This window comes from Gavialis gangeticus, unplaced genomic scaffold (genome assembly GCF_001723915.1).
Source record: "Gavialis gangeticus isolate Ggan-Ray unplaced genomic scaffold, GavGan_comp1, whole genome shotgun sequence".
Taxonomy (NCBI): domain Eukaryota; kingdom Metazoa; phylum Chordata; order Crocodylia; family Gavialidae; genus Gavialis; species Gavialis gangeticus.
The window spans coordinates 49,554,532-49,577,575 of record NW_017729025.1 but is presented as its reverse complement, the minus strand read 5'-3'; the positions used below and the strand labels follow the sequence as shown (position 1 = coordinate 49,577,575).

General features: G+C 43.7%; 1 protein-coding gene across 1 annotated transcript in view; it reads right to left on the bottom strand.

Annotated features, from left to right (window-relative positions):
• STON2 (stonin 2) overlaps positions 1-23,044 on the bottom strand; it is a 204,277-nt gene that overhangs the window by 95,821 nt on the left and 85,412 nt on the right. Inside the window, exons 5-6 of the mRNA XM_019519911.1 lie at positions 8,845-10,686; positions 1,782-1,984 (exon numbers count right to left, since the gene is read on the bottom strand). Coding sequence (XP_019375456.1) covers positions 1,782-1,984; positions 8,845-10,686 — 2,045 coding nt within the window. The remainder of the gene's footprint in view (positions 1-1,781; positions 1,985-8,844; positions 10,687-23,044) is intronic.

Genomic DNA, 23,044 nt, shown 5'->3' with positions numbered 1-23,044 from the left:
TCATGCAAGTGGCCCTCCTCTGGACCCTCTCCATGCTGTCCACATCCCTCTTGAAGTGCGGCGCCCAGAACTGGATGCAGTACTTCAACTGCAGCCTGACCAGTGCTGCATAGAGGGGGAGGATGACCTCTTTGGACCTGCTCGAGATGCATCTGTGGATGCATGACAAGGTACAGTTGGCCTTCCTGACTGCCTCCCCACACTGCCAGCCCATGTTCATCTTGATGTTCAGAAGAGCCTTGTTTCTTGGCTTGTAGAACAGTGGAAGTCCATGCATGCACCATATGACTAGAGGTGAGAAGTGTCTAGAGGGTTTGAACTCTCAACCTTAATAAAGTCATGACCTACTTTTAAGGTCTGGGCACAGGTAGTGTATAATTGTAATGCAACTGTCTATCTATGTTGATATGTTAATTAATAAGGCAGTTATGATAATGTTGCTTGTATTGAGTTGAAATAGTTTGAATTGATTGGTCCTTTTAAGTATTGCCCAGGTTTGAATTTCATAGTTTCATAGTTTCTAGGGTTGGAAGGGACCTGAGTAGATCATCTAGTCCGACCCCCTGCCATGGCAGGAAAGAGTACTGGGGTCAAACGACAATACCCAATTTGATTGGGTATTGTGAAAAGAGCGATGATTGGACCATTGGGTGAGTGACAGGTTGAGTGATTAGAAGGCTATAAATCCTGTCCAGAGTGGATGGCAGGGGCAGGGGCTCGCTCTCACTCTGGCTGGACAGTTCGGGCTCCAGGCGCTCGGGGTGCGGGAGTTCGAGTGCAGGTTCCTTGCTGTGACCTGGTCGTTGGGAAGCTGCAGTTGGGTAAAGTATCACCCTTTCCCTATTTGAGGTGCTGAGTACCTAAGCAGGGAAAAGCTAGAAATCCTCAGGGACTGTCAGACAGTTTCTCCTGCTGACTAGGCCCAGGGTGTTCTTGCTGCCATTTGTGGTTTCTGGGTTGTCTGTGAAGGTGCATAGCAGTTAACTGTGTAGTGACCAAAGATCATTGTAATGTGTAGTTGATTGGTTGTGTGACCAAGGGCATTGGGCGCATTTTATTGTGTTGCAGCTTGGGTGTGACAGGACTATTGCGTCGAGTAGTTGTTGCATGGGTTTTGTTATGTAATACAGCTTATATTGCTCAACCTACCTGTGTTGTAGTGTGTAGCTACTCTTTCTCACTCTGAGTGGGGTTGGGCAGTAGATCAGTGCTCAGGAAAATTAACTTACTTTAATGCCCCGAACCTGACTACCCATGGGTCATAGAGGTTTAACGACCCTCTGGGTTAATTAGTTAATTTGCATCTCGACAGGTGGCCCTTCAGGCTAACAAGTATTATTGTTAAAATGGGAATTTTAAATGGGACCTAGTATACCAAAAAATCCCATGAATTTTACTATGAAACAAATAGAGCTTAGAAACTGAGAAGCACAGGACTGGATGAGACAACCTTTTCCATCAAATCCAGTCTCTCACAAATGCATGCAAGAGTATAATAGATATTCAGTTCAAAGGATTCATAAGATGATCCACAGTCCATCCTTTCCATGTTCACCATAAGGTACAAAACAACTCCCTCCAATACCCTATCAAAATGTCAGAAATATAAGCCCTTTTGTACAAAAGATCAAAAGTCTCAAAAAGTACAGTTCTGCTGCTACTTCTGGTACTATGTCACTTAGGGACAAGTCATCACTTTTATCAGCACAAAATTCACTTAGAGAAAAATGAAGTTATACAGCAACTATATGCCCTCAGCAAAAGCCAGCTGCTTACTTTACCTTATAACTGTAGTGTGCTGAATAGTTCACCCATTTCCTCACGTTGTTCTTGTCTTCTACAGAGATGGACCGAATGGCAGCTTTGGATGCTGAAGTGGTGGGCATGTCAAACTCCACGTCCACATAGCGGACAAAACTGGAAGGCACTTCCCGGTCAGAACCAAGCTCTAGATGGCAGAAAAAGCTGTGGGGATGGCCAGAAGCTGGGAAGAGAGAAAACAAAACTTAAAACTGCTATGAGGACAAAAACAAGATCTAGGAAGTAGCACTTCAAAATACGAAAAACCCAAAACAAACACCTCTTAAAATAAACTAAAGACAAGCTGCAAAGTCTTAGTTGCTACAGTGCAGTCAGAACTTCCCAAAACAAGCTTCTAGGATGACTATCTCCTACTCTAACTCGACGTCAGTGAGTTAAAATGGGATCCAGTGAGAGAACTGGGTTGGCACTTGATAGAATGGAAACAAAAGGGTCAGATGATGAGCATGGGGGAGAGGGAAGGACTGGAAGCTAGTTTCTAGTCTGCTTGTTCACCAGTCTGAAGGTGAAGAGAACCAGGGATGAGCAGAAGGAGTGATAAGAACTGACAAAGAGCTGTTATGCATGGATAGAACGAGGTAGGGAGAATGGGTAGAGTGAGAGAGACAAGGAGCCAACATGGGGGTAGTGGGGAGACCGAGATGGAATGAGCAGACAAGCTGGAGAACTAGGAACTGACATTACCTGGGCAAGAAGGCTGGAGACAAAGAGATGGCTGAATGGGACAAAATAGGTCTATGTCAGGGATTGGCAATGTTTTGGTGAGTTGTGGGGAGGGTGGTAGGCACTTCAAAGGAGTTTAGCTTATGAGCATGAGTCATTTCCAAGTCAGCTGAGACCTGGCTGTCCAGATAAAGCTCCCTGCTGCCAAAATGCTGCAGAAGTCTCCCAACTCCATGGGCCAGGTGACTCCATGAGATGGATCCAGCTGGCAAGCCATATGTTGCTGATCCCTGGATTAGTTGGCAAGGACTGGCTCACCATTCAAGAGCTGATCTCTTTTTCCATTGCAAGATTCTCCGCCTCTGCACTTCCTAGTCTCCTTGCCCAGCCTGTCCAAGTTTGCCTTTCCTGGCTCCTCATTTCATTGGTTTCTACTCTCCCACTAATGGTTCCTGGTGCTAGGCTCCTCACCCAAACTTAAACTCCGTCCATACTTCGCCTTCTTTCCTGTTCCTTGTCCCAGTCTCTTTGCTCAAACAGTCCCAGTTCTTTTTATTGCAATCCAGCTCTGTTTAGATGTGTTTCACTTCTTCTCCATTCCAGTTACTCTAAACTCATTCCTTGTCCAGGTCTTCATGTGCTGCTGCCATCAGCTTCTCTCCTGCCTGATATCAGTGTATCCCTCAATCGTAGACAACTGACTCTCAGTCCTTTTCAAGCATTTTCTCCATCACTTCCAATTCCATGCTTTTCCCTCAAACTCCTAATATCAGTCTCCTTGTCTAACTAGCCTTTACTTCCACACCCTACCTAGCTACCTGTCTTGACTGGTCACCCAACCAATCCTACCACCTCACCTCACCTCACCTCACCCAACTCTGTTTTAGGGTCCCTTCTGCTGTTCTCCCCTTGACTCCCAGTCTTATAGACCAGCTAGAGGTGTTTATCCACTCATCCCAACCTCCGTTTTATTGCACTTCTTGTCTTAATTTATCCTTTCCCTCCATCCCAGTCCAGCTTGTGTCACTCTGCCTTTGAATCAGAGCTTCCCCCTCCATGTTGTCATTAAAAGCAGAGGAGAGAGAGGGTCCTTGCTTTCAGTTCAGTGAGAAGTACAAGATAGACAAACATGGTCTCTGATGTGAAAAGCAAAAAGCACTGCAATCAAAGGGCCTGAGCCTGCTCCCACATACGGAAGGCGGCAGCAAAATTTCCATCGACTTCAGTGGGAACAAGATTGGTTCTTAATCACACTACATTGACCCCATGAACTGCAGATGAACCCTGCAGAATTCAGCTGTTTCACAAATCAAGAGGGCTGTCATTTGCTTTTAAACCAGCTTCAATGGTAGCAACTGGTAAGAAAGCAGGCTAATTTCACTATTCATGCATTGGGCAGATTTGCTGCTGTTGTCTATTTAAACTTGTTGAGCACTTAGCTTATATAAACAAATGGACTGGAAGTACAAAGAGCCCAGGCTTCTGAGTGAGAGTGATTGTGAGTGCTGTACTTGAGGCTGTTAGGCAAGCTCTGTGGGAACCTAATGGACTAGGGCAGGGGTGGGCAATTATTTCAGCTAGAGGGCCACTTAATGAGTTTTGGGAACCTGAGGGCTACATCCATCTTTGTCTCTTTTTTCTTTCCTTGTCTCTCTCTCTTTCCCCCTCTCTCTTCTCCTGCTTGGATTCACAGCTGACACTGCTGTTAGGTTCTGGGTTGGGGCTCTGGGTGGGAGCTTCCACTGTGCTGGGATGGCAGCAGCATCAGCTGCAGATGCCACTAGCAGGTTCTGTGTCAGGGCTTCTGAACCTGCCAGTGTTGTCCACAGTTGATGCTGCTGCCCATCTGCTTTGGTGGAAGCCCCACCTGGGTTCGCAGATGATGCTGCTGCATCAAGGGCTGATGCTGCTGGGCGCAAACAAGCCTGCCTGCCTGCCTGGCACCATGCAGCAGTTGAAGCCACCAGCTGCCCAAGGGGCCAAATCTAATGAGTTGGCAGCCGTCCACTCATGGGCTGAACCAAATCTGTTGGTAGGCCAGTTCCAACCTGCAGGTCATATTTTGCCCACTCCTGGACTAGGGACTTACGATGGTAGCTAGAAACCTAGATTGAGCTGGTTTACATTTGAGCATGCTTGGAAGTCTGTCTAGATGCCTACCACTATTTTCAGCCCATAACAGAGACTCCTTTGCGGTTCTATGGTCACAGCATAAACCACAGGGGTGGGTCATTCTGGATCACTTCTTGTAAGTTATGTACTGAAATTCCCTGTAAGCCCTTCCTAGGACTAATTTTCCCCTCCTACCCCATCTCTTTGTCTTTAGCCTTCTTGTCATTCTCCTCAATGAACTCATTGCTTCTCTTTGGCTCTCATTCTTGATGATAAACTGAACAATATTTGTGGTTCAAAGATTGACTTGAACTGCCATAATTGAAGGGCATCTGGTTCTGAACAGCCTCTGTTTAAAGGGCTAGGGACAGACATTCAAAAAGCCTGAGCCTGAACTGATTCAACCTTTGCAAGTTAGTTTAACCTGGCTAGGCTGAACCGATTTCCAACCATACAGATAATTCCTCTGTACTGAGCAAATTCAGACGCATGCCTGCAGTGGCTGGGGCTAGAAGCCTGGGGGTGCTAGAGCAGCCCTTCCTGTCCTTCCAGAAAGCTGAGGGGAGGATTGCCAGGTCCCAGCAGGAGGCTCTGATTAGGGAGGGGTGTAAATCCCAGCCTGCCTACACCGTCCCAGGCTTTTCCCAGCTTGCTGCTCAAGGGGTGGGAGTGTTGCCAACCCCCAGCCAGCACTGAGGCAAGGTGGGGTGTGCAGTGCATGCTTCTGTTGATGATACAGAGCTTTTCAATCTCCCTCCCTGCTTCTGTATACTGTCGGAAGCAAACTGACAGGCAAACAAGCTGGGGGTGGGGGCTGATAACCGTGTCACCTCTATCTCAGAGTTTATTGCCCTATTAAGAAAATAGGGACATTACCAACTACCTGGTGATTCTGCCTGTTGATTCAGCACAGACCCAGCATGTGCTCTGCTAGCTAATACACAGATACCTTCTCTGCAAGGGAGAGGAGAGTGGAGAATTGCTGCTTAGCAGGGAGTGCTAGGGGTGTGGGGAAAGCAAACAGCTCTCAAATAGCTTTTCCAAGGAAGGACATTAAGCTACCTGTCTGCCTCTGTTCTCTCCCACAGCACAGACTGTAGTCAGCACGTGATCTGAGAGATAGGGGAATGCCTGCTTAGCACAGAGTGGGGAAGACAGGTGGGGAGCAGAAGCCAGGCAGATGCCTGCAGAGACTGCGGAGCTCCAGCAAGGCAGCAGAGGAGAGGGGCCAGCCCTGCTGTGGAGCAGAGAGCCCTGCCCAGCCCAGAGAACATGCCAGGATGTTGGGGGTGTCTGGTTTATCTTAAACCAGCAAGGGGTCTGGGACAGACATTGCATAACACGGTTTGAGCCAAATCAGTTAAGTCTGATACTACATTCAACCAGGCTTATCTCAAACCAGTTTCATCCATTTTCAAACTGGTTTATGTGCACGGAACATCTGTTCTGTTACAAGTTTAAACCAGTTTCTGATCGCTTAAACCGGTTTGTGTGTCATGTCTGTCCCTAGCCAAGATGTTCACAGCCTGGGTTTTAATTCAGTCTGCTGTATAGGTAGGGCTATCAGTCTGCTTGGGCTGGATGCACAGCCAAACTCCTCCAGAGTTCAGGATATCTGGAGCCAAGGTTCTGGTTTAGGATACAACGTTGCTTCATTTGTACAAGGAATCAGCATGTGGACATTTTCTTAGCACTCATTCATTCAGCTGTCTCGAGGGTAAAAACACATGCTAGCATTTTTGTACTGGATCACAGCCAGTTGTGACTGCAATTCCTTACAGCCTGCAAACAAGCTTCCTTTATCAACCAGTGTCAACATATTCATTGCGAGTCAGAGAAGGGCAACAAATAGTTTACCAAGATGCTCTGGGAAGGATTTCAATAGCACACTCAGTGGAATCCAGGCTATATTTGCTTTCTAGGTAAAATCATAGGCTAAAGGACATATATTACTTGGTTTAAACATATGCTTTAGAATCTCTTATCATAAGCAAATGAACAAGGCTCTTGGCTTTAAAACTATGCAGATAGAACTGGTGACAGGCTTCTGTTGTTGGACTGCATGGGTCTTTTCATATTAAAATGTACAAAGACAAAAGCACTGGAGAAGGCAGAGAAACTACAGGAGTCATTCCTAAAAAGATCCATCGATCTGGATATTGCAATCTGTCTGCAGTCTTAGGATTAGCATGCAGGCCATGTCTATACCACCTCCCAGTCAAGCAACAACCCCACCTGCTTACTCCCACTCCGTGTGCACCCATATCCAACAATTAAATACAGAGTTGGCTGAGACAGTCCAAGGCATACACTTCAGTGATACTCTCACACTACCTTGGGAGAATACAAGGCTGCTGTAAAGAAACTGGAGATAGTGTCTCAGATTGGTGCTGGAGTCCAGTCAGAACCCCTCTAAACTGTCAATTCTGCCTAATTGCTAAGCTTGGTTGGATAAGCACATAATTTGTTTCTCAGCAGTGATTGGCAGGGAAGTATTTTAGCAGAAGACCTTCCCCTCCCTCTGTGGAAGTCAGTGAGGATGAGGCTAGAGCTCCCAGGGTTTAAAATGGAAGGGGTTTCTGATATGATATTTTCCATGAAGAGTTCTTGGAAGTGGAGCTGGTTCTACCCGTCTGATCGACCAGAGTCCAGATCTGTTGACATTCAAGGCATATAGCAAAGTAGAGAGGATGAGTACACAGCCAGGACACTGTTATTTTGGAAATTATTTTGGCCACGTCATAAATCAGCTTCATTTGGACAACCCTATGGATAATTTGTATTTGTTTGTTAGATATATTGAGCACTTAGAACCAAGGGACACATGCTGAAAGAAATATAAATTGTCCCTGAAAAGCGGAGTTGGATTCAAACTATGCTTGGCTCCTATCCACCAATACTTTGGGAATCTCTCCCTCTTCTTACCCTGTACACATACTGGCCAAGTCAGTGCTCACCAGACCTTTTCTTTGCCTAAGATCATACTATGACCTGACGGGAGGGGTGTCTGGAGCTAGGACACCTTTCTCTGCAGCAGATGGTCAATTGGCACCCCATGAGTTCTGCACTGTAGCCCTACTATCTAGTGCTCTGTGGAAGAACCCACTAACATCAGGGTCTTTGCCTCTGATTCATTTGCCCCTGTCAAGAGTCTAGGGCTGAATCATAGATAAGAGGAGACAGTGTCAAAGAAATGGAAACTTGGATTAATACTTCACATGAGATGAAAATGGATGAGGCAGTCTGAGCAGGCAACAGAGCATCTGTTCCCAGTCTGCTACTGACATGTTGCAAATCACTTAAACACTGTGGGGCCTTAGTTTTCCCAGCTGTAAAGTCTGTGCAGCACAATGAGGTCCTAGGATGGAGGATACCACAGAAAGATCATTTTTATTAAGCTTCACCCCCCGAGTGCAGTACTGTCCATTTTCAGGGGCAGTCTGATATCATGGATCTTTCCAAGTATGCCACTGCTGATGCAAGACTAGTTTTTCATAATGAAATTTCATCCTGAATCTCAAACTTGAGGCTGTTCTATGGTTACTTTGCTATGTTTGTGCTTTGTGGTGGAGTCCGTAAGGGACTGAATAAAGCAAATGCTGAGAAGCACCCAAGTTAGTCTTTGCCTCCTGTTAAAAGAGACCAGATGTTCTCAGAAAGTACCAGATCTAGTGCAACATTAAACTTTTCCTGTATCTTCCTCTCTGAGGTGCCCACTCACAGAGGCAGATACATTAGCAGCTGGGTTTTTTAAAGAGAATTTATGCAAAGAACTGCATTTGCTTAGCACTGTAAACTGGAAATAAATCTAATTGGTCCAGTTTCATTACTTAAGAGCTTGTATTACAACATGGATGATTTAGGTTGGATACTCGGAAGAATGTTTTGTTTTTTTAAACTCAAACAAATTACCCAGGGAAGTTGTGGAATCTCCTGTCACTGAAAGTTTTTAAGTGCAAGTTAGACAAACATTTTTCTGGTTTAAACCAGGATGATTCTGCCTGGGGCAGGGAGCTGAACCATTTCTATTTTTATGATTCTCAGACATATTTTTGCATATGAATATAACAAAATGGTGTTTCTTTGTGAGGCGTGTTAAATCACTTCAAGGGAGACAACTAATCATTTCATGCAACTGCTGGGAGATTCCTTAGGCCAAAAGGAAAGCATCATGTAAATCCAACATCCCCCAGTTCCCAAAATACACACTTTTCATTTATCTGTTCCAAGACATTACACACTACTCACCTGAGTTTTTGTCAGGCAGTCGGTTTATCCTCCATACAATGGAATTAAATGCATGCTCATATTTGGCAGTTCCCAAAGTTACTCTCATTACTGGCTCAGAACCAGACACACTGGTTGATCCAAAACTGGCACCCTTGTTCACCTTGGCTTTCAAAGATTTCTCCCCCAGGACACTTTCTCTGCGGAAATTTTTTACCCATTCATTTGGCACTGGGTAGCGGATCATCACATTTTCACAGGGGACCTGAGTTAGAGGGTCACGGTTGGAAGAAAACCCAGTGGACATCATCAGCCAGCTCTGGACTTCTACTTCGGCACCATTGATGCTAGTTGCCGTCCTCAGAGTGAAAGGCAAAGTCTTCTCAGCAAATACTGTCCTGAACCTCATTAACTCAAAGCGGCAAGCATCCAAAGGATTAAACAGAATAGCACGGGAACTGTTAAACAGTTCCTCATCCACACATGAATGGAACTGGCAGTTGTACAATTTAATCCACTTACTGGTAGTGGTGGGCATGATATCCTGTCGTGCAACTATTTCATTCCCTTTAATAAAGATATCATTAAGGCCCAGCCTGCATTCTGCCAAGCCAGAAAGAAAGCTGAGGACATATATATGTGTTAGCACACTGTGCTGGAGAATCCTATTGTCTCCTTTGGCCAAGATGCCATGAAACTCATCCTTGACATCAACAGTGATTTCTTCCTCTTGGTAGTTCAATCCCACCATGCTTAGATCCATCGATGAGGCTGGCAGGTTCATCAATGTGTCCTGAACAGCTGAGATAAAGCTAAGGAAATCTACATAATTAGTAGTGCCTAGCTTTATCACTTGCTCCCTTTCTGCCGCATGGGTGATGGACGGCTTAGGCTGATACTTCTTTTTTTCCTTGTAGGTGGTACGGTCTATCCGCATGCTGTGTATCCTTCCATTCTCATCATAGTTCTGGAGCTTGCGCTCTGAAAGTTCATGATTGATCTCAAGTTTGAATTCCCGAAATGGCTTCTCCAGTCCCTTCTCATAAAAAAGTTGTAGGTAACCACTCTCAGTCAGCTTGACAAAGATTGGCCCCCAATGCCGAGATGACATGATGTTCTTTTTCTCTGGTATCCTAAGCATCATTGGCCAGCCATCTTTGGGCTGAGATGGTGCTAAGTTCAAAGAGATGTCATCCAGTTCACTTGGCATCATGGGGTCATCATCAGGTAGAGTGGGGCTGCTCAGGTGATCTGGATCTCCAATTTGGAGCTGCTTGAGCTGCTCAACAGCTTCTGTGTGGGTTATGCTTTTGCTCAACTCATTGAAGCTGATGGTGTCAGGTTCTTGGTGAAGGATAATAAGGGAGTCTCTTTGGCTTTTGCCAAGAACAGCAGGGAGAGAGGAGCTGTGGGAACGCCTGTCTCGTTCCTCAAAAAATGAGCTGAATGGGTTGATAGGTGACGGTTGGACATCCTGCAGAGATTCATCCAGGAAGGGGTTAGTAGCACTCCAGGGCGGTGTTCCACCAACAGAAGGCAGCCTGCTTACGGAAGAAAGATCTAGCTTTTGAATTTTAGAGAGGTCTGCCAAGGTGCTTTTAGGCCGCTCTCTCTTCTTAAAGGATGCAGTGACGTTAAAGTTCACATCTGGAGCCTGTGTTACTGCTGGTGGGGAATCCAGTTTCAAGGGAGAAAGGCTCGGTGGTGAAGCACAGCTGACTTCATTGTCATCAAAAGTCACCCAGCTGGGGAAACGAGCTTTGGCTGGGGTCACAGAATGCCCATTCACAGGAGTGCTGTTCAGCTGCCAGTTGACAGCCTCCATATCTAGCTCTTCATCTTCTTGAAGAGATGAGGAATTATCTGAAAAAGAAAGAGACAGTAAGATAAAAGTGAAATTTCAGTCCTCTGGCCTGAAGTAACTTATTTCTCTAAACAAAGGAACTCTGTGTGCACAGTAGATTGTGCATTCAAAAAGGGCTAAATGTTCAAATGACTTATTTCAAAAGTAAAAGTCTCTGACAAGAATTACTGAAGACCTAATGCCAGCTACCTCCAAGGGGACAGAGAAATACAGAAGCTGAAAAAAGGAGCTAGAGGGAAAAAAATAAGAAGGGCTTACATTTTCTTTTTTCTTAAATAAAACAAAACTCTTAAGTATCTATGATGCTGCAGACATCTGTCCTATATTTTTTCCTTTGTAGATAGATGTCTTCTTCATATATTCCCTCTCTCTTCTTATTCCTTCTATCTTTTCCTCCTCCTTCTGTTCCCTGACCCCATGTACTTTGGGTTGTTGAACCCAGTGGAAAAGAGTGGAAATGGTGGAAAGTCCCTTCCTTACTGCTCCCATTTAATCTCTATATACTTTGGCTGCTTATTCCTGCTAGCATGAAGCACACAAGAGCAACAGTATTTGAAAAGGCATGCATTGCACAGGAGACATTCAACACAGAGGTTATTTGGCTTGATCTGTGAGGAAGTCAGGCAGCTCTATGTTGTTTGTCAAATGCCCCTCAGGAAAGCTGTGATCTAATACTGTAGGACTAGCTAAAGAAAGATGTATTTCAGGCTTCAGTTCTATAAGCTTTCATCATACTCTGTTAGTAAATGCCATTCTTATCATGCAGAAGCCCCTATTATCCTAGTCCTTGGCTCCCCACACAGCTCTATCAATGTACTTGACCCCTAGCCTGCACCATCCTTTGCCATTTCAGTGCCGGATACTTCCTGAGGAGATGCTCCCCAGGATAGTGAATGATGTGGTGTTTTTTAAATGAAAAACATATGTTTCTGAAAGTTTCAAAAGGTGAAGACTTTAATCTCCATTTATTTGGAGTGCAGGATCACAGAAGCAGGATGCTCCAGAAGTGGGCATCCAGCATAAAATTTTAATTTGCTGGTGCACCATAGAGCTTACATCCTCATCAAAATGCAGGTTATAGACTCTGCAATTGGAAAAGTGACTGTGAAACCTGCATATTAGTGCTGTCCAGGTTTGCAGTCCATATAATATTCAAGTCACATCTCTTAGAGCAGCATCGTTGGTTGTAACCATGTTGGTCTAAGGACAGGCAAGGTTCATTGGGTAGATGTGATATCTTTTATTAGAGCAACTAAATAGTTGGGGAAAAAAGTTCTTTGCAAGCTTTTGGGCACAAACATCCTTTGTCAGGCATAGGGAGAATCTGTGCCCAAAAGGGTGAGGGTAAGGCTGTTTGTGCCCCAGAGCTTGCAAATAACCTTTTTCCAACTATTTAGTTGGTCTAATAAAAGATACCACATCTACCCAAAGAACCTTGCTCTTAGATTAGCCCTGCAGACTAGATACCATGTGGGGCTGGTCTACCAGCCTGTCCCTAAATCCAGCTGTGCATTGGCCCAACCCCACGTGCCTGTATCCGGCCATGCACTGGCACGATCTGGATCTGATGCACAGGGCCAGGTTATCCATCCTATGGGGCTCTGCATGGGTCTGGAAATTTGGTAGCAGGGGAATAGCAATTAATGCTGCCACCGCTCCCCCACTACCAAATTTCTGGACCCTTGGAGAGCTCCATGGGCCAGATGACACAGCTCTGTAGGCTGGATCTGGCTCAAGAGCCCATGGTTGAGCACCCCTGTCTTAGAGCACTAACAAAAATGAGCATTTAATTTGCCCTAAATCCCTAGAAGAGCTTGAATTCTGTTCTGCTTCACCTATCATCTATGAAGTCATGGGTGCTCATCAGGATCTGAGGGAATGTCTGTTCACCAGAGCACCCCAAGGGATGACAAGACTGAATGGTCACAAACTCCTCCGTGACTGTTTCAGGCTGGACATAAGGAAGAACTTCTTTACTGTCCGAGTCCCCAAGGTTTGGAATAGACTGCTGCCAGAGGTGGTTCAAGCACCTACTTTGAATGCTTCAAGAGACATTTGGATGTCCATCTTGCCAGGATCCTATGACCCCAGCTGACTTCCTGCCCTTTAGGCAGGGGGCTGGACTCGATGATCTTCCAAGGTCCCTTCCAGCCCGAATGTCTATGAATCTATGAAAGCCAGAGTGATAAATTCTGATTCCAATTGTTGTTTAGTAAAACTGAACTTGGAAACTTGACCTTTAGTTCCAGTTCTGCCATTAACTAAGGGAACCTAGGCAACTCAGATGTGTGGGCTATGATTATCCTTCCAGTATAAAGGGATAATAATACTTACCCAATATTGTAAGATTACTGGGAATTATGTACGAAGCAGAAAGAACAACTACTTTTTCATTTATTAGTTTTTATGTAGTGGTTTTCTTCCTCCCTCCCATAAGTGCTTTCATCTCACATCAAGAGACTGTCCCTGTACCTGATATGCTCAACTAGAACTTGTCTTTAGTTTTATACCCAGAATGTTACTCTTTCGTAATGTCTGTAGCTAGTTCCTGCTCTTAACTTACATATTTGGGAGGGGTACTAGAAGCTGCACAGTCCTGCAATAAGCTTATGTACCCTTATACATATGAGGGAAAGGAATAACCACCACTCAGTCCCTCTGATATAAGCCAGGTGCAAAGTATAAAGTTTGTTTTTTTTAAATGCGAAACAAACTGTACCCAAGGGCCTCATCTACATGAGATGCTTATTGCACAGTAACTCGTTGCAGGGCACAAACTGTGATGTGAGGCTACTGTGCAGTAGTAATGAGTTACTGCACAGTCAGTGTCACCAGGAAGCAGTGCCGGGACGCTACTGCACAATAATGCCAGTTACCATGCACTCATTTAGTACTTGGGTATGCAAGTACTAAATGACTGCATAGTAACAACTGTACAGTCAGCGCCTCATGTAGACATGGCCAAGGAGAAGTGAAACTGCTTCTTTCTGATCCCCAGCTCCACAGTTACCAGAGAAGCCAGCAAGAATAGAGCTCCTTGGAGGCAGAGTAAGAGGAATATAAAGAGGTTTAACTTTTTCTGAGATTCCTGGTTACAGAATTTCTGGTTTCTTTGATGCTAGGTGATATTTACACACAACCAAGATTACTATTCCTTATAAACTTACTTGCTTCTGTTACTCATTTCCCAGCTGAAGTCATAATCCCCTCTTTGTTGCATCAAAGCTATTACACCTTGCTGAAACCAGCGGTGATGCCACAAACAAAGGATTAGAACTTCAGGTAGGTCTAGAAGTGGCAGATGAACAGAGTGTTTCTAAGAAATACAGGCAGGGTTCTCAGGAAAAAGAACACGTCAGAGTTTCCCCAGAGAAGACATAAAAAATAAAGCTTTTTGAGATACAGGGGCCTCAACATGTAGCCATTATGATGAAAGAAAAATTACAAACTCATCCAGGGAGCTCAACAGCAAATAGGTAGAGCCCTTTTCTCCCCAGCACCACCTGGGGTGACAAGGAACAATGGCAATAAGCTGATGGAGAATAGGTTTAGGTTAGAGATCAGAAGGCAAGATTTTACAGTTAGGGTGGCCAGAATCTGGAACCAACTTCCCAGGGAAGTGGTCCTTGCCCCTACCTTGGGCAAATTCAAGAGGAGGTTGGATGATCACCTGTCTGGGGTCTTGTGAACCCAGCATTCATTCCCGCCTGTGGCAGGGGGTCAGGCTAGATGATCTGTTCAGGTCCCTCCTGACCCTAGCTACTATGAAACTATGACACTATACTTATTAGCCTTAACCTTTTGCTTTCCCACTAAAATGAAAATAAATGAAATTATTCCATGTTTCTTGACACATGTGTAGCAATCAAATCATGGTGCCAGGAGGCAATAGGATCTCTTCCGCTCTCTAAAATCAAAAGAAACACTATGTTCAGTTACCAAAGGAGAAAAATGTTGTAGCACCCACTACCAATATTTTAAAGATATAAACATGAGTCAAGGAGATAAATTATTTAGCTTGTTTTTTCAGAGTATGATTATGAGCAGGGGCATACAACTAAGAAAAGAATAATGTTGAACAAACATCAGAAAAAAGGTTCCTAAGAATTAGATGTTGAGCTTTAAGGAGATCTATTCCTTAGGAAATGAGAGAAGCTGCCTTTGAGTCACTTAAAACTGGACAAGAAATAGTGCAGGAAACAATCTTGAAGTGGCTAGAGGATGGGTTATTTGGGATCGAATAATAATCCAGGAATCTGACAATTTTAAAATTCTAAACACTTTTCTACATAGTAAGAGGTGCAGCTTAGAGAGTGTCCTGTTTGCTGAACAGGTAAGTGCATAACTTTTCTCCCCTGCCCCCAGTGGAGTAGATGGGTTTGACTTATGATGCATTTCAATATTTCCACTCTATGAAATAACTCAAGAAAATGATTGCTCAGAAAATGTAGATAATCTCACAGAGAATGACTCCTAACAGGCAAAGAATAGTTCTGCACTAAAAGTAACAAGTAACCAAAATAAAGCAATCTGAGTGATATACTTATTATTTTCTGCAAAGCAAAAAGCTTTTAAAAGCATATCTTTTGTCAGAATTAAAATTCCTTTTAACTTCTTCAGTATCCTTGCCAGATTACATCTCAATAGATTGCCCTGTGTGTCTGCCAAAATATTACCAGATGTATTCAGTCGCAACATTCAGAACATTTCTTGCTGTGCTTCCTAATGCCAGGGAACTGCATGTAGAGGACTTCTCCTGGACCCTGGAATATCCAAATGGAGCTTGCTGCATGGTTGTTCTATCAAAGAGCCTCATATTCTTTCATTGACTCTACCAGTTCCCCCAATACCAGCAGCAAGAGAGTTAAGCATTTTAGTAGCACATCTTGCTGTATCTTAAACCTTTAATAATTCATTACAGAAGAAAAGGGCATTGACTATCTTTATTGCTTCACCTAAAGTTTCTGTGTTTAAAATTCCTTTGGCCTGGATCTTCTTTTGCAGCCATCTAGTGTTGTGTTACTTGGGAAAAATCACAGCTTGGCAGTGGCTTGAAAAAGCTCCTCATGGGTGTGTATTAGTGTCGCGCAAGTAGGAGGAGGCTCTCAAAATATATTAAGTTATTTAAAATGGAGAGAGAGCTGGTCAGGGATTACTGCTCTGGGCCTTACTCTGGTTCTTCAAACAAAATCAGCTGTATTGACAAATGACCTGAAGAAGGCTTTTGGATGCAACATGTGCTATCTAACATCTTTCCCAACCATACAGTTGGTCCAATAAAAGATATAATTAAAAGCCACTTGCCTTTTGTATATTCCCAGGACCATTATGGCTATACCACCATTCCTACTGTGTACTGACAGAAGCACTTTTTGCTGGTGTTGCTGCAGTTACACTGGGGTTCTTGCTAGCACTGTAGTTGGTCATTAAAATACTACCAAAATTAGTGTACCAGGAAAAGTTTTTAGTATAGACCTGGAATAGGTAATTCAGCCAGGTCACAAGGATGCCAGATATAACAGTAGCAGCTTCTATTCACACAAAATGAATGTCAGAAAAAGAAAAAGCATAGATGAAAAAGGACCTGGATAAAATCCAGTATTAAGGTGCTGCGCATTTGTGCACAGCAAGGATTATCCTTTCATGTGCTGTGGATAGATTCTGTACATAGCCATTTCCCCACATTCTTTTTCCATATTGAAATTTTCTATGCCAAGATGAGCCACGAGTATATCTGGTCACCCCCTCCAGTCTGAAACTTCCCTATACTCCCCAACCGAGAGAGTGGAGTTTAGCAGACAGAGTACTGGCTTCTAGTCTCAGTTCTGCCACTGACCAGTTGTGTGGTTTGTGGCACTCCTCTCACCCTTTGTCTCTCTTGTCTATTTAAATTGTAAAATCTGATGGGGCAGGAATTGTCTTTCTCTGTGTATATATTATGGTATCTACTCTCTAGGCACTATAATATAAATAATCAATACTTTAAAAAGCAGCTTTATAATGGGAAGTGTTTACTCTAATGATTTTCAAGCAATCAATAAACACTTCAGATCCCCAAATCCAGCCTCATTCCAGAAAAGCTGCATCTAGCTTCTGATGAAGCAAGCTGCTGCTTACAAAATATCTGTGATTTACTTAGTCTATAAGGTGCCCATCTACCCTGCTTTCTGCCTAACTTAAGACTAACTTAGGAGGAACTTCTTCACAGTTAGAGTGGCCAAGGTCTGGAATGGGCTCCCAAGGGAGGTGGTGCTCTCCCCTAACCTAGGGTTCTTCAAGAGGAGGTTGGATGGGCATCTGGCTGGGGTTATCTGATCCCAGCACTTTCCTGTCTATGCAGGGGGTCGGACTCGATGATCTTTTGAGGTCCCTTCCAACCCTTACATCTATGAATCTATGAATGAAACATAGCTAGCTATCTCTATAATTCCTTTTGCCAGCCTAATGCTACAGGCACTGTCCCCAGGGGATCATCTCCTGCAGAAGCTGGCCAGGAGATCTGTTTGGGATTATTTTACTTAGAAGCAGAGCTGGATGGAAACCAAGAAAAGAAATCTTTTGTACATATTTTCATTTCCATTTTGTGTGGATTTTTTCCTTGTTATTTTATCAACTACCATTGCTTAGAAGAGCTGATGGGAATAACCCTGCCAAAGCAAGGGGGTTTGAAGACAGTTCCATTAAATATTACTATCCCCTACATAAGCTGTTGCTGGCTAATGTGCACTATTTGACAGCTTATCCACTATCACTGAATGCACTGCTATCCATTTCAGAATTAAAGACAGAATTAAAGATGAATAAGACAAATGCTCTGAGTTGATTCCATTTATAAACATCTAACAGCAATACAGTCCTCTAGCTTTCTAAATTGTAATAACATTGAAGTCATTATAATTGATATAATACAATAATATTAAAATTATGATAAAATTAACTCTAGTACACTTAAGGCATTTCTAAAACAACATAACTGGTTAAAACACTAGTGCTGAAAGATACAAAGCGAAATTATTTGAAATCATAGGATTAACTAGTGCCATTCCCCTCTACACCCGGTGGGCTTGTCAGATCATGTGGAACAACTGTCTGATGAGAAAGATAGTGTGTCTCAGTTTATCATGTTTTATTTTGCCTCAGACCTTATCCACTACAACTAAATTGTTTGAAGTTATGTGTCTAAATCAGGGGTGTCAAACATATGGCTCGCAGAGCCCCATAATCCTGCCCCCAGTGATGCCTCTTATGCTGTACTGGACCATGTGTGTGTGCAGTGCCTGGAATGTGCACTGACTGCAGCACTGCAGGTCCTGAACTGCACGGCCCACAGTCATGACTCAGGTGGGTCCAGGGCCGTGCCACCGGGTGCTGCCTGTGCTGGATCAGGTATGCAGGAGTGGGAGGGAACCATGGGACTGATCTGGTCAGTGGACCTTCCTCACACCACTCATATGGCCCTGACAGCCAGATAAGTCTGACACCCCAATCTAAACTAAGGCACCATAATCAATAACCTGACTAAGCACATCCCAAAGCTGCAACACTACTAACTTCAGGTACTGATGAATCTATTCCCTGCACTGGGCTAATAACTACTTAGACACACTTCCAAAGCTCTGATCAGCTAGTTCCCTAAATTTATTGTGTCAAGGGTCAAAGGAAGTAAAATTTCCATTTCCCGCCCTGTTTCAAATACAAATGAATTTTGCTTACATTAATTAAATTGAACCCTATAAATGTATCTTAATGTCTATGAGGACTTTTAAATTTTAAATGTAAGACATCACTCAGATGCTATGCTGGAGACCAAATATAATTAAGCTTTGGCTAAGGAGCTCATTGCTATATTGCAATAGACCTAACACAGCAGGAAAATAACTTAAAAGGATCATCAAAAACAAAGCAATTTTCCATGGACTAACAAGCTATATTAAAACCCCACCCCCGCTGAGGGTTGGTGTTGTTTTTGTTGACTTTGTTTAGTGTCTATACTTCTCTTTTGCTCCTCTACTTCTCAGTTTGCTTAGTTATGCATTTAATAGGTGGCTAAACCTATTGAACCTCAAACCATAATGTTCTACTAACATACCCTATCAAATCTTTAATTTGGTCTGTGTCTGTACTGGACAGGTCTGTGCTTGTTCATGTTACCTGGGAAGTGAAGGAAACTCCTTTCCAACTAGGGCTCAGTTCTGAATCAGAATTCCAGCTACTCTCGCTTGCAGAAGACCAACATCAGACTGTCCTAGACAGTCATTACAGCTGCAGCTTGAAACATTAGAAGAAATCATCTACAAGAGCACCTTTCCTGTATTCTCCTTGTTCTTTTCATGTGTGTTTGTCTGTATTCATGGAGACACTGACTTAACAAAATCAACCATTCAGTTACAACCCTGTGACTATTTCCCCTGGGTAAAGAAAAGCCTTCAGTAACTTAGTATTTTCCTGCACAACTTATTTACCAGAACTGAAAGCCCACATGATCTACAGTGGACATCAAGAAATTAAGTCTTAAGCCATGAAAAAGAACCCCACTTTCAGAACTAGTTATGGGGTGCAGAAATTAACATCCGAATAACCCACAATCCACATACCTCTCCTGACAGAGATTCCCAGTGCTTCACCCAATTATTCATAATAGATTTAGAAACTACATTTACTAGTGCACTCTGCACAAATGTTTTTGAGTTATGGAAATACTCTTAAAATGAACTATATAGTGAAGGACAAACTTCTGAGCCCCAAATTACCAAAATACCTCCCATCTGAAGATATTCAATCCTCAAGTCAATGAATAAGTCAACCAAGACAAATGATGGAGCAAAGGCCAATTTGAATTTTTAATCCTCCTGTGGCTGCAGTGAAAGACTTAGATATACAGGAAAAATGAAGTCTCATATTAACGCTTTAATTCCAATTTACCAACCCTGTGGCAGGTTGCAAATCAGACATTATACACCTAGCCAGGGACAAGGTGGTTAATCTTTTAGACCTTGAAGTACAATACTCTACTTCTTTTTTGTCCCTTAACAGGCCATTGGATCTCTACTTCCAACAGAAAGTCTTGTTCAATTGTCTGTCAGGTAGTAGAGAAGATTACTAGGAGGGGAGTTTCGTGCACATGGGTGTGTGATTGTGTGTGTGTTTTGTTTACTTTCAGTGTGCATAGCTATCTACAACAGGGAGGCTCAACCTCCAGCCTGTAGGCCAGATCCAGCTCCCAGCCCCATGTCATCCAGCCCACAGGGCTCATCACAAAACCTGTGGAGACTCCTGTGGGCCAGTCATGTGCACTGGATCAGGTACACAGGACAGCATGAGGCCTGATCCTGGAGCATGGCGGGAGGGGGTGGACAGGCATAGTACAGGGTCCTAAAGTCTGACCCCAGCCAGGCAGGGCTAGCGGGGTGTCCTGGGGCCTTATGGAGACAGCATGGGGCCCCCAGAGCCCAGTCCCAGCCAGGCATTGGGTCTCAGGATCGGACCCCAAGGCCCTGCACTGCCACTGCCCAGGGCCCAATCCCAGCATATGGGGCCTGATCCAGGCCACAGACCAGCCCACTGACATTCATTTGGCTTGTGAGTCCAAAAGTGCGAGCATCACGGATCTAGAATGCGCTGTATTGTTTGTTCTGTATATCAGCTCAGAGCAGTTCTTTAAACTGGCCAGCAGGTGGTACATTTAGACTAATATAAACACTCAAAAGCTTCAAGATAATTGCAAAATCATTTATATTTCTCTGAAAACATACGGTGCAATTTCCATAACAGAGAAAAGACATAATTCCTGCTCAAAGAATTTACAATCTACATCACATAAAACATTTTCTGCACAGGATATTGTACAACTGAGAAGCACTTAGTCCACTTGCAAACTTCTACTAAACTCCCCCTTCAATTCAGACTTGTTCTGGCTAAAGTATTTCCAGCGTTCTCAACCATCAAATGAGACAGCCAGTTTGCAATTCCAAACACACATTCTGACAACTGACCACTCCCAGCTGAGCAATGGCAAAAGCATGGAAGCCCCCAGCAGGCAACAACACCAGAGTCTTATCTTCGCCAGCACTTTTCTTATCAATGGTCTGGGCCTTGGTGTAGCACCCTAGTAGAAATGCCAACGTAGACTCAGCAGTCGTGTTTCTATTATTGTGTTGTGATAGCACGGGAGATGTAGGGGCAGGATTTGCAAGTAGAATTAAAAAAGCTGTGACAGGAGGAAAGGGGGCATCCCTGCCAGGGATGGGTAGGAAAAAGGTAGTGAGAAGGATATCAGAATGGGGAGGGATGAGAATGAAGGTAATGTGAGCAGAGATAATGCTTTTTGGAAGAAGGAAGCCTTGCATGAATGCTTCTCCCATCTCCTCTCTGTATAGGTCAAGAGATGGTGGATAACAGAGGTCAGCTGCTATAGTCAGTCTGAGCCTCAGTCCAGGGATTTTCCTTATTTTATCTCTGGTAGGAGCTATTCCTCACCCCCCCACACCCTTTTCTCTTCCTGAGAAGTATATGGAACCTGCATTTTCATGCAACAGTAGAAGTCTGTGAAGCTTATACCCCTCTGCACTGGCCCATCCCACTCTCTCCACAAGTCACAGGCAAAGAAACACACTCTGAAGGTGTCTTGCCAGAACAGGTATCAGATGGCCACTGCTGCTCATCACAGGCACAAAAGTAACACTTGAAAAGACAGACTCTGACAATATCTGTACTGCTGAGCCCTGATCAGACTAGCATTCCTGTCTGCCCCACCCCCTTTGCAGTATCCTAACCACACTGGGAAAAGGAGGAGGAGGAGGAGGAAGGTTTTTCCTTCCTTTGAAGGTGCCTCTCAGCCAAAGCCTCCTCTGAATGCAGCTTGCCACTAAGAAAAGCTTTTCTGGAGCTTTCAGGTGGTGTGGGCAGAAACTGCATTTTGAAGGAGCCCAACTGAAAGGAGGAGAGGGAAAGCAAAACTCTCCCTTCCTTTTATTTCTGCATGGCTGGCTTCCACTGTTCTTGCAAATGCCAATTAATGACCCATTTTTTTCACTCTAGCTGCATCTTCACCTTTGGAAGAGCGAGATCTGTCCTCTTAGGTGCCCACAACCACAACTCCACTAGCTTTACCTTTATACCCTTCCTGGTCTCTGAATGCATTCCTGCATGTGACAAGCCTTATGCTCTTACCTATGTTAGGATGTCATTTTGTAATTCTCTTATCTGGCCTTGGACTACAGTGCCCTGTGTATTAACTGTGCTTACCTATTAAGTCCAACTGGGTTTGGCAAGTGTTTTTCTTTCCTCTAAAAGTCTGTAATCAGAAAGTCTTCCTGAAATCTTTTTGAAAGTTGCTTCATTTCAAAAGCAGGAACAAAGCACTGAGAAAGCATTTTAAGGCAATCTAATGCATATCTATCTTACCTAGAGGCTTACCAACACTTGATGACAGTAAAACATTCAGAAATCCCAACCAGTACCTGCAACCTGTGTGGAGATATATTAGGCACACTATCTCCTTGCTAGAGTCTTTTTTTAAAACAATTTGGTCACTTTGAAGCTTTGGTTCCCAGGTCTTCTCTAGTCCTGGCATTGTCCCTAACAACCCCAAAGTGTGTAAGAAGAGGCTCATTTCAAACCATTCTATTTCCATCCTATTTGTTTTGCTGTACATATCCTTATTTAACTCATCTGATATATTCATACAGTATACATTTCTATAACCAAGACTACATAACAATCAAATTATTGCAAAGTAGCGTCACTTTTAGCATAGAAACTAAAGAGAAACAATATTACAGACATTGTTTAGGCATTTTTATTACCATGCCATTTACTACCCTGTTCTAAACAAGCCTGCAAAGTTCAGATGTTAAAAGACCCATGTCCTATCTGTGCTCTATCCTCAGCCATTATTATTATCAGTGAAGCATAGGTGGTGAATCAGAGGTCCCAATTTTGCTAAACTATAGAAAACCAGGCATCTGTGTGAAGAATAGGGGAAGAGGAAGGAGGAGCTGATGTGTGAAAAAGCTGACCCTTTTCCCAACATGGAAGGAAGCAACAAGAAAATGCTACATAAACCAGGGAATTGTGACCTCAGCCACCCCACAAAGAGAAAAGAGAGAGGAGCCATGAATGAAATATGTTGTAACACACACTTTGAACAGATGTTACAAAGACAATAAGGTTTATCAAGGAGATGCAACCTGAAGCAGACAGGCTGCATCTTTAGATGGACTTTGGACCTTGTTCATATCAATATACACTTTAATATCCACCTCTCTTCTGATTCTTATCAACAGCATATATATGAGATTTACTGCTCCCTTCTGGCTTCTGTGTCAGACAGCATGTTAATAGAATATGCTGTTGCTG